Source organism: Platalea leucorodia (assembly GCF_965183815.1).
Source record: "Platalea leucorodia genome assembly, chromosome: 9".
Lineage (NCBI taxonomy): Eukaryota > Metazoa > Chordata > Aves > Pelecaniformes > Threskiornithidae > Platalea > Platalea leucorodia.
Window position 1 is genome coordinate 8,045,708 of NC_138831.1, and position 16,323 is coordinate 8,062,030.

Consider the following 16,323-nt stretch of genomic DNA (forward strand, 5'->3'; position numbering starts at 1 on the left):
TCGAGCACTGGCCGCCTATGAGCTGGCCTGGGAGCATCTCACACCCAAGCTGCTCGGGGCTTTCCTCCCGGCTCCCCTGGGGCCCATGGCTCGGTTTCAAGGAGAAGAGGAGGAGGAAAGAAAGTGGAGGGGGGGGAAGGAGCGGGGAAAAAAAAAGACATCTTTTACTAATTGTTCACAGCTGTGGCCAAGCAGCTCCCATTTCGCCTGCCAGGAGCTGCAGCCAGCAGGGAGTGCGCTGGGACGAGCGCTCCTGCTCTCCCCGACGGGCTCCGGAGCAAGAGAAACGCCTTGCAGGGAGAGGGACCCTCCTCCATCCATCCACAGGCTCTGCGAAGGGATTTCAATAATTATATTTGTATACTCCCCTTATCAGCGAGAGCAGCCATTATGTCTTTTATCACCGCGGCAGCAGCATCTGCACGAGGGCAATTGATAGGGGATGAAATATTTGCTGCGATGGCTGAGTATAAAGTGCCTCCCTCCGCAGTAAGAATAATAATTGTAATACTTAGCTCTCGAAGTGTTAAGCTTTGGCATCAGGGCCCTGTGGAGAGCAAGGAGCCACGCACAGGGGAAGAAACGGCCCCTCCAGCAGCAGAGGAGCACCCTGTATTTTATATACACCTCTTGGCCCTAGCGTCGGTGAACCTGAGAAAGACTCTGGCCATGGGCCGCCGCAGGGCTGTGCCGATGCAAGGCCGGAGCCTGCAAGGACACAACAGCCCACAAGAAAAAGGCTCTTTACAGCCATGCTCACGAGGCTTACCCCAAATTTTCCTCACGTCAGACAATTCTGCTAATGTTACAAATTCCTCCGACATTAGACAGTGACCGCAGAGACGCTGCGCACGGGGAAGAGTCCCCAGCCCAGCTTTCCCCCACCACGGCTGGGAAATTATTCATAGGGGAAAAAAGCAAATATCGAAATGAGCATCACAAATTGCAAAACCATCTGCCAAAGGTCTCAGCTGATACTATCGGCCGTCCTTAAGCTCAGTGATAGACTTACAAACCAGACAATGAAAACGCAATTGATTATTTGAAGAGTGACTCACTGGTGTAATAAGGATGGATTACTGGGCGGGGCAGGGGGGGAAATGTCTTTGAAAAAAAAATAAAAGACTGCAGATTGACTTTTTAAAGGCAAACAGAAAGGGAACAAAACCCAAGAAAAACTCTTGAAAGCACTGAACAGCCCTCTACAGCGGAGAGCAACAAAGAAGAGGGCAGTGCTCAGTGGGTGTCAGCCGAATAGCTGTGCCCTGGCCCCCTCCAGATGAGGATCTCGGGTACCAGCCTTTATCCACCCAATTCGGCTTTCTTTCCAAATTGGTGGCCAGGAGCTTTTTCTTTCACATTGCACCTCGTTCGTGACAAAGGGCTGTTGCAAACCCTCTATTAAAGGAGTAGGAGTTTTCCCTCGCCGCCGAACACGTGCCGCACGCCCCAGGTGGGCGATGGCAGTCGCCGGCTCTCCAGGGGGTCGGTGGGATGCATCCTGCAGGGAAAATGGACTCTGCACGCTCCCGTGGGGCTGGCAAGGAGGACCGAGAGGGCTGAGGCTGCAGCAGGGCAGCAAAACCCAATAAGTAGATGGGGATGCCTAGGGCAGGGATGACAGCTTGGCTTTGCGTGCCACGGGACTGATGCGACCCTTCATCCCCCGCCTCCCCCCTTCCTTGCATCAGCTCAGCGGACACTTCAGCGACCGATTTAACCCACTACTGTGGGCTCGGGTGGATGCACAGGGAACGCAGGACTTTCCGCATCCAGCAGCGCTGAGCTGTTAAATCAGTTCATCCCATCCCACTAAATCATACCCTGCACAGCACCCAAATCCGTAACTGCTGCCTCCAGCACTGACAGCTGTTTGCTTGAATGAGATCCCCACTGCAACCTAATCCATCCCACTTCTGAGTTGTGCGGGTCTGTCTTGGGCAGTTCCATCCCAAAAGGCTCCGTGAGGGAGCTGCGCTTTGCCAGGGCATGGCAGCACAGCCCCACGGCCGAGGAGCTGGGAAAGTGCTCGCAGCCATCGTTCTGCCTTATGGATGGCAAACCCCATTCACTCACACCAGGCTGATAACATTTCACTCTTTGCATACCAAGAAGCAGCTGTAGTAATTTTTCCAAAAACTTAGTGCAAAAAAACCCTGTCAATTTTTAAAAAGATTTGTTTAGTCTAGGAGCAAAATATCAGGTAAAGTAAAAATTTGGTGTTCATCCGCTCACCCCTCCGTCATCAATGTCGTTCACAATCACTCCAAAACCAGAATAAACCCCCCAAACCAGCCCAAAACCCGCACCAGCTTATTAGTAGTTTTTCACCCCATTCATAAAACTACAATTGCTCAAGACTGCTTCAAAACAGACAGAAAACATACCCATGCTGCACTTTCTCTAGGAGAAATTCTGCTTTTTTCGCTTTTGCCAGCAGCTCAGCTGCGATGGAGCGGGGCAGAGCCTGGCAGCAGAGCAACTCCAGTTACAGCAGCTGCAGACTAGGGCTCTGTGTTCGGCTGAAATTTAATCAAGAAGTGTCTCAAACTCCTTTGAGTTCTTGCAATACAATCCTGAGTGGCTTGTAAAGGATTTCAAACAGGCTCCCCGGACTTGCCCGGATACAAGTACATACCTCACCTGCTCTTTTGTTGCATTGCGTACAAAAAATTAAAGAATTTATTTTAGGCTTTTCGCCAGGGACAACACTGCCTCCAATATTGTAATGCTCTGTTAAAGTGGATATCGTGTCTCCCAGCCAACACAAACAGGATACCTTATCAGTCTCGGCTGTTTTAAGTGCTGTTTCAGCAGCAGGGCATGAAGATGTGGAAGGGACGGGCAAAAAGTTGGTGGGGAGTCCCTTAAATGCAACTGTGCCCTCGACACTTATATAAAGATGGATTGTCCCAGGGCAGGATAAAGTTGAAAACCCCACGGGGATCCTTACTCTCAAACCCTCCCAAACTCCCATCCTGATGGCCTGGCTGCCCCTCGGCAGAGACCCTGCGGGAACGGTGGCAGCAGCATGAGCCATCACTAGTTACCCTGCTCTTTCCCTACTGCCAAAGGGTTGGAAACCCAAGGAACACCACTTTCAAACACTTACACAAGTGCTTAATCTCACAGGTGTAAGTAAATAGGACAGCTGAAGTCATTTATGCCAAGCAAAGTGCATGCTCCAGCACCCTCCTGAGCTGAGCTTCAGTACACAAAGCAGCCACCCATCCCGAATCACCCTGGGCACAGAGGCTGACAGACACTGACTTTATCAATGAGTAACTTGGCAGGGAATGACATCTCCTCTCTGAACTGCTTTCCACAGGAAAAAAAAAAAAAAAGAGAAAAAAGAAAAACAAGCTGATGATACCAATCCATTTGTGAAAGGCTTTAAAATCAAAAAACACAGACAAACACAGACAAAACCCACCTTTGATTTTTTCTCATCCCTTCCACCAGGACAACAGCATCCTTGCAGACAGGTCACTCCCGCCCATCCCTGGGGACAGGCACAGGTCCCCTGGGGACAGCAGCCTGCTTGTCCCCTCCGTGGTCCCTCAGGGACTCACCTGCGGAGCACCGGGATGGACTGCACCGGCTGAGTTTTGCCTATTGCAGCAGGTTCCCCAGTGCAAAATGGAAAACTTGATAAAACCCACTGGGCCCAGTGCAGTTCAATGCAGCAGCGATGTGAGCTGCCCATTCAAGATAAGGTATTGCTATTCTCGCATCTCCAAAGCCTTTCAAATAAACATGCAAGGAAGTGTGGAATACCTGAATCCTGAAGGAGAGAGAGGCACAAAGCATGTTATTCATGAAAGGGAAAAGCTGGGAGCGTGTGTGTGAAAGATACATAATCTATGAAAAATGCTGAAAACATATGGAAGCAATAATCTGTACTTTTTTTTTTTTTTTGAAAGTAGAAACAAATGCTTCAGAATTCAGTGTTATTCATTCACGTGCTGCATTACAAATATTATTGTTTCTGCTCTCTGGATGAGGCACTAGGCATCAAACCGGAGACCCAAACGCTCCCGGGGACGCGTACGCGTGCCAGCCGGGATGTCCCTCCTGCAGGCAGGGCCAGCGCCAGCGAACGCAGATTGAGGCTAGAAACACGCGGAGAGCTTCTCATTGCACGGGCAGTCCCGTCTGCTGCTCGCCACACACGAGCAGATAACGTCCAGAGCACTGGGAACTGGACAAACACACAAAGAAAATAAACACCCACTGCCACTAGCAACTCCCTGCCTACAGTCAACAAGGCAGAGGCGGGAGCTGCAAAGCGACCTATCTACCATCACCCAGCAACCTCAAATATCTCTGGGCTTCTGGTCAACCACCTCATTTACCAGGTCACCATCTCACAACATAAATCTCCTCTTTTTCCTTGTCCATCAGCTTAGCCTTGCCTGTAGGTTTTTGTGATCCAGTGGTCAACTGCAACCCTTTGGGCTGATCCTGAATCATCTGGGATCTCCAGGTGGTCTCTCCTGGGAAGCTGGAAAGTTTATCCTTGCAGATGCGCCCAGATCCAACGAGGCCAGACATGATCAGACTTCCGTGGGACTGGCCACAGCAGATTATAGTGAGATGCCGAGTTATGGAAACAAACGAACGCTCAGAACAACTGTACGCACCAAAACTTCACTTGTTAATATGGAATATTACTGAACATTAAGTTAACGGTCACGTAAATAGTTGCCCTGGAAGACAAGGGCCAGGCATTACGTGCTGCACAAACACACACTGCTGACATTAAGACCGTGATGTGTGACAGGGACGCATGAAGAGAACCAGATCTCTTCCCCATCAAAACGTGATTTTGAGGGACAAAGATTACACAGCAAACGCAAGAAAAAAGAGACTCGAGGAAAAGATGTAAAACACAATCTCACACTGAAATGAAAAACCCAGTAAGCCAGTCTTTGTCTTTATGTCATGTTTATTACTGTTATTTAAATGCTTCTGCAAACCAGAAGAATAACTATGGCAACAAAGACTTCTCCAAAGGTTTTCAGACACTATTTTTAAAATTATCTTATCTGTCACAGCATCTGAATGCCTCCTCTCTGAAATCAGCCGCACACCACTGCCTCTGCAGGCTTTGCAAACCAGGTGGTACATCCCTCCTCCTCGAACCAGAGCTCAAACACGGTCTTGAGATGTAGGTGTCCTGCGCCTATGGTTTAGCTGGTGTTTTTGGAAGAGAAGGTAGAGAGCAGGGAACAGCAAGGTCTGTTGAATTGCAAGAGTATCGTTTTTTGCAAGGCTTTCCCAAGGAGCAAACCAACCATGCCTCTGTGTGCTAAACACATGCCAATCTCCCAACACGAAGGATCCGCTATTTTAAATACAGTACTAAGGCTGTAATTTTACTTCGCCCAGAGTAAATCTGAAATTAGTTCTTCACAGTAGGCTTAACAGCAGCAAAAGCCACTCGCTCCCTTCCTGGAGCTGCCAACCATTTGTCACCTTTAAGGTTTGCATATTCACACTAATTGCACCAGGACTAGGTTATAAATTCCCTTCCCTCCTCCCGGACCACCTCCCTCGCAGGCTTTTCTCTGCAAGACATTATGCAAAAGACACTCCTAATGGCTATTCATTCACCAAACTCCAGTGACAGCTTTATTTAATGCCAAAGCTTGTTAACAAGCTGAATGGCACACAGTTTAATGTAATGCAGATCTGATTAGAAAACAGCAACCGGGCTCCTAAGGAGTTGGGAGATTTTTATTGAATTTGATTTCACTTTTTCGACACAAAGCCACCTTTCAAGTATCGACCTGTATTAATGAGGGTTTTGTTATGTACACCCAATTTTCATCCTCCAGACCGCAGCCCACACAGATGAACTTTTCAGTCCTTACGTACTTTATTGACAACCTACCATAAAAGAAAGCAATGCGATTAGAGGAAGGAGTCATTTTGTTGTTCAGGCCATGAGAAATTAGGGGTTATATCTATTATAGTTTGATAGCCGCGTCCTCGCAGACTTCACACCCAAGGATGATGAAATTCAATCTTCAGTCTTTTCAGACAAACCACTCACTTTCTCCTCTTTGGGGATAAATGATTTAAAACTGAAAATTGAATTTCTGCCTTATAACAAGAGGCAGAGGTCTGTGGCACGCAGGAGGTCTCAGAGCTTTGAGGGGGTAAGATGCAGGCAGTGGGCTCCAGTTTAACTGTGTCTGTAACACGGGCTGTTTTCAATTCCTTGCTTCCACCAAAACAGGATTAAATATGCTGACACTTTTACAGGATGATTCACCCACTACCTTGAATTTGAGATTATAATTTCAGAGCAAAAGTAAGAAGATTCAAAAACAAACTCTAAAACCAGGGACAATTTTTATTACTTAGCAATCCCCTTTCATCTTCTTTTTGCACATCACCTACAGTACAGAGACTGGTTTTATTCTGAAAACAGTTCTGCAGAAGACAATTTATTTTCGAGTAGTTTCCCTGGCTCAGGAAGCATGCATGTGCTTCCAGGAATGATAAATTCAACCAACACCCAAAGCCGTCTCCCCATCTGAGAAAAGTGGCTTTTAAGGGAACATACGGGCACAGAAATCTTTGGCGCCTAACAAAGCAATATGCCTGCTTGATGGAGTAGCTGCACAGATCACACCTAAAATCACAGGTAACTAGAAAATGCACAGTCCTGCATAATTATGTACACGACAATGCCTGTATCGGCAAGGGTTTCAGCGCCTGCAAGCTTACAAATTCTTGTCCTTCTCCCTAAAGCATATCACCAGTTCCCATCTTTGAAGCAAAAAAGTCCCATTTACATTTATCAGCAAAACTCTGCTATTAAAGGATTATAAAAAGGCTTACAAATCCCTCGTGGTTAATTGATCTGCATTTGTATCCTTAATCTGTGGATTTCCTTGCAAACCCTTGTTTTCTTCCAATCTCACTCTGCACATTAAGGTGTCGGTGAGCATCCCCAGCAGGAGCTGGCTACACCACCCCATGCGCAGAGGGCACGGGCTCCTGAGCATATTGTCAACCTACACAACAACTATTAATAATTTGCCTGCTTACACGTCCCTGGCATTAATAGACCACTGGCTAGCAAAAAAATGAATGTGCTTCCTCTCTATTATGTTCTGGCAAATAGGTTGCCTTTATTTAATTGCCTAATTACTCTTCTATCAAGGCAATTAAAGGTGAATGCATGTGCAGGAGGGCTCTCGGCTTTGTCCAGTCCTCGGTGTAAGGTAACTTGGCGTAAGGTCTAACCTGGCATTGCCTGCCTGCTCAGCTGGATGCATACCCAAAGCACCCATACCCACGGGGCCCCATCCTTCTCCTGCCCCAGGGGAGGTAACCCCTTCCTACCCGAGAAAAGGCTGCTGCAACAATCCACAGGGTTTTAGCCAAAATCCTTGCTCACGTCCAGGGTCCCTCAGAAAAGGGCAGCCAGGAGACAGCTACGGGTGGCCTGGCAGGCTGGAGCCTCCTGCTCCACCTCCTCCTGCACGCAGATTAGCTGGGTGCCTCTTCTGCTGGGCCGTTTGGCCTTCGATGGGATGCTATCAAAATTCGCCTAATTTTCCAGAAGCTGCTAGATAGTCGCACCCTCTGACATAACAAAACTCAAACCACAGCACCCCGTAAGTCCTTGGAGCAGAGAAATAGCTTTGGTGAGCACCCCTTTTTTTCTTATCCTACAGTTGAAAGTTCTCCTTGACACTTTTAAGCATCATGAAGCGCCTCTGTGACAAGGCCTGCTACCCCAAACTTCAGCTGCGAGGAAACCTGAGACAGCTCGGGAAAGCATTTATAAGCCCTGAAAAGAAGACAACTCAGGGGTGACCTTATAAATCTATTAACGCACACGTGGCAGATTCAGATTACAGGGAGGGTGTCAGGAGACCACAGCTCCTGCAGCCCAGGAGGAAGAGACACCTTCACCTTCTGAAGGTCTGAGGTGGGACGTGGTGCACTGGGATGTACCACCAGCACCAGGCTGGAGGACCACGGCGAGCCCCACCTGCCGCCGCGCATCCCTCGGGGCAGACCTCAGCCCACAGACCCCAGACCCCATCCCACCGCACCTTGGAGCAAATGCCACTGGGAACGGCGATTTGCAAGGCTGAAGCTTAAGATACAACTCAATGTGAATAAATCAATGCCCCTCCTTGCTCTGAACCCGTGCTTTAATCTGCTGAGATGCAGCTCCAAGAAGTAGGGCAGAAGCTGGGAGGAGCGTGGCAGATGCTGGAGAAAAGGGGATACCCTATAAAAAAAGGTTAAAAGGTTGCCAAGGGCTCCCTGGCTTACTACGTCTGTGCACCAGCTCCCGGCGCCCACAGCCCAGATTTAATATCGCCAAGTCCCAGATGACCCATGAGCAGGAACTCATTTCTAGACAGCACAACGTGGGGAGGGGAGAAGGGGCTGATCCAGCGCGAGGCCAGGGCTCGCTGTGCCTCGTAGGCACCAGCGCCGTCCGTTTTGTAAAGCGACGCAACAGAAACAGCCAAAAATACTTGTTCGTTCTTACACGCACCCCATCCATTTTTAATAGCTAAATCTCTGCTCGGCATCACTGAGAGGGGACAAACCCACCGTGGGCTCACAGGGGGAGGCAGGAGTTTCACGCAGCGGCTTGGTGCAAACCACCCAGACCCCCTTCTGCCCCGATGCCCCCCTCCCAGCCCAGCCCAGCCTGCCCAGGCTGTCCCCGCCGGGCAAGGGCCGCTTCAGCCCCCGGCACGACGCGGGGCAGCAGGAGGAGCCCCTGCCCGCAGCGGGGAGCGGCCAGGCTGCCAGGCGGTAATTACCAAACTAGTTACCCCGGTCCCAGGTGTGGAGCAGGCACACCTGCGTGCTGCTCGGCGAGGCTGGAAAACCCACCCGTGCCTCGACAACCACCAGCCAGGGTGGGCAACGCTTTCCGAGCGACACAAGTGCTCACCAAAAAAGCCCCACCTGCACCCTGAACGTAGCGCAGAGCTGGGAGGGAGCCGCAAAACCCGGCGGAGGGAGATCCATCGGGGTCCCGCTGCCCTCGGGGGGCGATGGGGCGGGGGGACGGGGGTCTCGCCGGGTCTTACCTCCACTTGTGCAGGGCGAAGCCGGGACACTGGTCCCCGCAGGTGGTGCAGGGCTGGCCCCGCTCCGGCTCCCCCGACGCCGTCAGCTGCAACAAAGCGCAGGGGTCAGCCCCGGCCCCCAGCTGCGGGACAGGGGGGGCCTGGGGGACAGGGGACACGCACCGAGGGGGGGGTGCACGCCCGGGGGAGAGGGGGTACCCGCACGGCTGGGAGAAGGGGCGGGAGGGAGCACGGCGGGGCTGGAGCGGGGCCGCACCCGGAGAAAGGGGCGCTCGGGGGTGGCGGGGGACACACACACACAGGCACCGCACCGGGGGCGCAGGCGGGCGGCGGGACGGAGCCACAGGTTGGAGCGGAGCGGGGCGGGGGTGCGCACCCCGCCGGGACGGGACGGGGCGGGGGGCGAAGGGAGACCCCCCCCGGCACTCACCGACCGGCCGGAGAGCCGCTTGCGGGAGCCGCGGCCGAACATGGCAGCGCCGCGCCGCGCTCCGCGGAGCCCACGGAGCCCAGCCCGAGTGCGCGGCAGCGGCCGCCCCGGCCCGCCCCCCCCGGCGGCCGCCCCTCCGCCGCGCCGCGCTCCCGCCCCCTCGGCCCGCCCCTCGGCCCGGCAGGCACCGCCCCGGGAGAGCCCGGCCGCCCCCCCGCCCCGGGCCGGCGGCCTGGAGCGCCCAGCTGCACCGCAGTGCCTGCTGTCATCACTCCGCTTCAGAGTTAACGACCCTCCCCGGGCCTTTCCCGGCACTGGCTGTTGTCCCGCCAGCTCGGGGGAGCAGAGCGCTCAGCCAGCCCTGCCCGGCACCGCAGTGCACGCGTAACTCTCCGGAGCACGAGTGTTCCTAAAAAACCTGAGCTCTGAAAGAGCACAGATGGGATTCTGCAGCGCTGAAGTTACAGCTCTGAGCACGTTGCAGCCTGCGCTGCGCAGGGGGCTTTTACTGGCATAGGCAAAGGCAGGGAGCAAACAGCCCGGGTTCCTGCTGGGCTTCTGTTCCCTTCCTCACGGAGAGCAGATTTAGTCCATGAACACTAGCAGGGTGCAGGAGAAACACAGCCATGTGAAATATATTTGCAGCCGGAGATGCCGGGCCAGGACACAAAGCACCTGTTACACCCCTGCTGCTCACGGTCCTTCCAGAGCTAAACATGGGCCAGCGGGGCCGGGAGCCGTGGGGCCGGGAGCCGTGGGGCAGCCCGTGCATCAGCCTGCTCTTGTCGTTTATACAACGCGCTACAAAGGGATCCCCACGGCCAACAACCAGCCTGTACCCCTGGGGGTTTGCAGTCAAACAGCACATCTGGCACAAGGCAGAGCAAACCGAAACATGGGGAGAAGGGGGAGCAGCAAACACGCTTCGCGGAGCACGGGGGTCCTCGGAAACTTGTCCCCAGTGGGGAAGGAGCAGCTTCGCCATTAGCATTTCACAGCTTCACCCCGTGGTTGTTCGCAGATCCTGTCATCTCCTTCCCCTCCTTCCCTGCCTCTTTGTTCCTTTGCCTTTCTGCCTCACAGCTGGTTAAAACCGTAATGCTTTGATAAATTTTTTTCATTTGATCAGTTCTCATTTTTGTCAATTTTTCACTTATATCTTCTGAAATGGGCTGGGAGCTGTGTGGTTGCCTTTTGAAGAGTCTCAGGCAAAAAGTTTCAGGGAGATTTTCACTCTTTCCTCCCATAAATGTTGGGTTTTCTTAAAAAAAAAAACAAAAAACAAAAAAAACCAACAACAACCAAAAAACAGGGAATTTTATCATGGAGAAAATTTTCTTTTTCATGGGCTTTCTTCATGGCAGTGGGAAAACCATCCCTCACTCCTCTGTTTTCCTGCAGTTGCTCTTTTTACCCTTCCAAAACCCTCCAACTTTCCTCCATTGGTCCCTTCTGCCAAATTTCCTCACCATTTTCCTTCTCGGTTTCTCTCCCTGTTTCTAGCTCATACGAATGCACAAATATGTTAGAAACTCTTGGGGGAGGAGGTAATCATCTCTTCAAATACGTACATGTTTCATCACACGGTGGGCAACTGCAGGCTGGGGTTTGACCTCATATTAAAACATCCCTACCTGTATGTATCTAATATCAGACACAGTAGTGTCAGGGTGCTAAGTTACTGTTATCTCTACTGAAGGTCAACGGGATTTCAAGGAACAAGCATCGTGCAAGAAAGGGCCTGAAATTCTCCAGCACTTTGGGTGTCTTGCATAAGATTCAGAATATTTAAAACTCCAATTAAAACTGCCGAAATAAAAGCATTATTGGATACAGGACTTATAACAAGACTCAACGTGCTGTGGGAAATGCTTTAAAGGTGACCTGCAAATCCTTTTTAATTGCTTTGCTGTTGCAAGAGATGCTGGGTGCCCTCAATAACAGGGCTGGTGAGGACATCTGCTATAAGTTTAAAACAGCAAAAGTAAGTCAAAGTTGGAGGGTAAATTCCTTGGAGGTGTGGCTGTGCTGAATCACGGCTCCAGTCTTCTGATGAAGAGGCAGGTCCTAAATGGCTTCTTAAAACAAGGCAAGTTGGTCCCCTCCCTCCATCCCAAGCTGTCCATGGGGCCACCAAACTTGCCTGCCACCCTACATGGCTGGTATCCTCCAGCCCTGTTTCAGTAGATACTGCAGATGCTGGTGGGTGACTCCTCAATACACAGGCAAAAGGCAGGAAAGGCTCTGAGCATCAAGACTTGCACCCACATGTTCGAAAGGAGAGGGAAGAGGAGGGCTCAGCCTGGGAGTGCAGAAGATGCAGCTAAGAGGGGTGCTCATTGCTTCTGCCCTGGTGTGCCTGGAGGGCGATCTGGGGAAAGCATGTATACCCAGAGCCATAAAAATACTCAGGTACCAAAGATCCCAATGGAGTCAGATCCTTAGTAACTCCTAGGCATCTAAATATCTCATGGGGACAGCAGTTTCCCTCTGGCCCAAGACATCCAGGACAAATGAAGGGCTAGTCAGGAGGACTTTATCCACATATTAGGGATGCTCAGATGCTGCCTCTACATAAGGAAACAGCCAGGCCAGAACATCATCTCTGGGATGTATTTGGGAAAGGGAGGGGAGACATTATCTCACTAGCCTGAGCGCTCCTCTTCTCTTTCCTCCCCCAGAAAAGCTGCCAAGGGTAAAGATCTCTCAGGAAATAAACTCCCACTCCCTTGTTCTCACCGTGTTCAAAGGGGATGATGCACACATCCTGGCATGGCTGGGCAGGCAGGGAACAGCAACGCAGCTCTAGTCCTACCTGTGCTACCACGACAGGTACTTTCAAATGGGGTTTTTATATTTTTGATTTTATAAATATGTAGATCTTCCTCTCGAGAGGAGACAGACTCAGCTTGGAGGTGGAGGGTGTCAGATACTGCTGTCAAATAGGCTCAGAAACAGAGACACATGGATAATATATGCCAGACAGTTTGTCTGACAAATTATTGTTTCTGCTGTCACTTAAATTGTTCCGTACGTCATCTTCCCCTCCCATTTCTGTTTCAACCAAACCTACCTAGAGATGACACTTCATCCAGCCCTTCTCAGGACTAAACCAGTTTAAAATACAGTTTTCTCCGTTCATGCACTGTGAGAAGGACCCCATTCCCTTTTGAAGTTATGGATGGCGGAGAGGAGGGAAATGGCAGAAATGTTCTTCTTTTCCTGCTCCCTATTGTACCTGATATTACAAAAATAATTATGACTAAAATCAGAGAGCTCAGGGAAAGGTAAAATGCAGGTCCTGTCTTAGTTCCCACTAGCGGGGTGGGTGGTGCAGGGGCTGCGGTGGGATCCATGCAGGAAAGCAGCCCAGGATGCAGGGCAGGCGCTGCAGTGGCTGCAGTGTACCCGGGCCACGTTAGCCCTCGTGGCTCAGCAGGTCTGGTCACAAGCCCTGCAGAGCATCTTAGTCCAACATGCACATTGTGCTACGCCTCCTGGTCAGGTAAGTGCCCTTCTTCAAGCAAATTCAGCCTCTGGCAGCAGAAGGTGGAAAGAAGAAACCCATGTTGCTGCAGAGCTGTTCTGCTTGCCCGGTCCCAGGGTATGTGCCCAACCTTGCAGCTCTGCTGAGTCTCACCTTGTAGCGTGCCCCACCACTGCACGTGGAGGAAAGGAGATGCCATTAGGCCTCTGCTCTCCCGGTGATATCCATCTCCTTTGGGACACTGGCTTCAGCAATAGCAGCAGTGAAGTCAGTTGTGTCCAAGCCCAGTGGGCAGTTCTTACCACCCAGGAACAGGACCTGCAGGTCCACAGCAGTAGCTGCAACCAGGGGATGGGAAATATGGGGACAACTTGTGCCACCAAAGACCACGGAGTGTCTGCCTCCAGCTCTGGCCCTGCACTTCTGTTAGCTGGCAGTCACAACACTTTTGTGTACTGAGCCAGGAAAATTTCCTAGTCTTTCCAGGAAAGTGCCCCCAGCTCTTCTATCCTGCAAACCATGCCTCATGTTAGGAAATCACCTCCAAAATACCTGCAGAAAGATCTTAGCATCCCTGCATCAGCTCTGACACCCCTGTGCCTCCTATGGTCCAGCCCTGACCGTCAGCACCAGGGCAGCAGTACCACCAACAGAAAACACTGGACTAAGGCAGAAAGCAGCTCTCGTTTTTTCTGCTGGACCCATACATTTCTCCCCTCGGCGATGTCAGGGTGAATTTGGCTGTTATGGACCGAGTCGGTCCCCTCGCAGTTCCTCCTGCCAGCAGCCTGTGCAGGTGAATTACAACTCAACATGAATCCTGTTGCCATCTAGTACCCTGAAGGTAATAAATGTCTGACTGTTATTAGCAGTTATTGTCTGAAGCTTTTCAACAACAAAAGGAGGGCTTAAAAAATGCCTTTAAGTGCCACAGCTGCTGAAGGAGTGTGCTAGGGACCAGGCATCTATTTTACTGCATAGTTCTTCCACCAAGCCTCCTCCTTCCTGGGTAAACGTGCCCTCATGAGGGTCTTTTAGGAGGGAAACAATTCAGTGTTTCCGCTCATTCCAGTTTCGAGATTTGTAATTACTGCAGGCAGAAAAGACTGTGCATAAACCCCAGTCTGAGGTGGGGATATGGAATGTCAATCTGTGCTGTGCATAACAGGAACCCAGGCCGGGATGAATCATGCTATGTTACTTCAGTTTTAAATTTTTTTTGCACTGCGTAGGTTTTTCTAGGACATATTCCATCAGGCACATAGCGGTCAAATTCACTTTGAACGTTTATTACACTGTTAGTCTGTGGTAAACACACTTCGGATCAGAAACAGTAACAAAGTGGGCTTAGCAACTTAACAAAACCCTTCCATCATTTCTGCAGATAGCCATACATTTTCTGAGTGCTCTTTATCACAGCCATTTGACTACTATTTTTTTTGTTAGATCTGTCAGTTCTGAGGTATTTTGATTAAAACCATACTGAGTAATTTCACCTTTTTTCCTTCATCAATACAGTAATTTGTAAATATCCCAGGAATTTTTTTTTTTTTTGTATTCCCACCCAGGAATGCAAGTGGCCATTATGTGCTCTCCAAGGTATCTCCAAATAACCCTTCTCCTTTTAACCTTAGGATTTTATTGCGTTAGTTGCTAGGTAACTGAATAAGATTTATAGCCATCTATTGTTAATTTTGAAGGCAGTCTTCAATTTCCCTGTAAACAGCATTTGGGAGTTGGAGTCCACACCAACAAAAACTTGCAGCCCAGTCCCACTCCGTGGAGAGGAGCACCTGCTATGAAACGCGGAGCCAAGTGGATACATAGAGATTATCTCCCCTCCCAAAAAAGGGGCCCAGCCCCTCTCAAACCAGGCAGGCCGTGCACCGCTGGGGTGCTGGAGGGACCCCGGGCTCCCCTGGCCTCCAGTGCCGGCGCGGTGAAGTGTCAGTGCTGGGGCACGGGCTGACCTGGGCGTTGAGCGCATCCCGGCTGCTGCCCTGCTCCCCTCCCTCCTGCTCCTCTTCCAGCCCCCTCCTCATCCTTGCAGGCTCTTCCTCACCCCCTGAAATGACAGCGCTGCAGCTTTTTCCCAGAACTGGATATCTTTGCTGTCAAGCTCAAGGGTCCCCAGGCGCAGCTCTACCGCGCCTCTCTTTGAGGAGAGGTGGGTGGTAGATGGCCTTGGTTCATGCAGTTCCTTAATGATTCTCAATTTGAGGCTAAACAAAGCAATCAAGTGGGGCTCTGCCAATTTGCACAAAACCACCTTGTACTATAGCAACAAGTAATTTTCTACTATCCCCCCTCAATCCCTAGAGCTCTCTTGTGATCCAGCAGAATTATTTGCTTTAAACTGTAAATTCACACTCCTTCCATGCTACTTTTACTTTCCAGGACCATTCCTGAAGATGAGGAAAACCAAACCTGTTTGGGGTAACTCGCAGAGAGGCAAGTGTCAGCTGCCAAGGCAGGAGGCGAGCTGTCAGGAGCGAAGCTGTCCTGCCCTGTGCTTGCAACGGCACTGGAAGCACCACAGATGTTGTTCAGTCACATTAATCATGCATTTGCCATCCCACTGGTGGAAAGGTCCTTTTATTTATTTTTTTTAAAAGCTGCTTTATTGTCTCTTCTCATTGAGGAAAAAGAAAATAGCCTTTTTCTTCCCGTTTCACAGGATTGAAACCTGCTGATAAATAGGGGAGCGAGATACCTGACAAAACCAGACTGCCAGTGGTTGTGGTGGGGCACTAGCTCAAATCAGGCAGAAGTTACGTAGCTGCTAGGTAGCTGCTCTAAGGGAAAATTTAGAAAACTATGTCTATGGTCCCTGAGATGCCAGAAATGGTTTTTCTTCTGGCCACCAATGTTGTCAGGTTTTACATTTGTGCTATTTTTACCTGCTGGAGATACCGGTTCTTTGGCCAAGGCAAACAACCCAGGACCTACCTGCTTCCGATATTCCCAAGTTAAATTCCTAAAGCTTCCGATATTCCCAAGTTAAATGTTTCCATACATTTAGGTTCTTGAAAGGCCCAGGCCATTAGGAATGATCAAACGGGAAAAAGCCATTGGCGAAACCTGAACGCAAGTTGTATCTGGAAAGCTTCACATACCACTTGCACAATGTGGAGGAAAGCTGACGAAGAGGAGGATATAATCAGATTATCTTGGGCACCTAAGGAAGGCAGCCTCTCCCGGGCAGGCACGCAGCTCCCAGGGGTTATCCCAGGTGAGCTACACACCAGCACAAGGCACACCCCCTGTGCTTTCCACGTAGAGCGGGATGAAGCTGTAGATGTGGACAAGAGCTGTTGGAAAGGCTT

At 50.7% G+C, this 16,323-nt stretch overlaps 1 protein-coding gene across 1 annotated transcript in view; it reads right to left on the bottom strand.

Moving 5' to 3' along the window:
• Positions 1-9,552, bottom strand: part of PRICKLE2 (prickle planar cell polarity protein 2) — a gene marked incomplete at both ends in the record, with an annotated part of 110,196 nt that extends 100,644 nt beyond the window's left edge. Inside the window, 2 exons of the mRNA XM_082321456.1 lie at positions 9,081-9,166; positions 9,511-9,552. Coding sequence (XP_082177582.1) covers positions 9,081-9,166; positions 9,511-9,552 — 128 coding nt within the window. The remainder of the gene's footprint in view (positions 1-9,080; positions 9,167-9,510) is intronic.
• Positions 9,553-16,323: the final 6,771 nt, after the last annotated feature.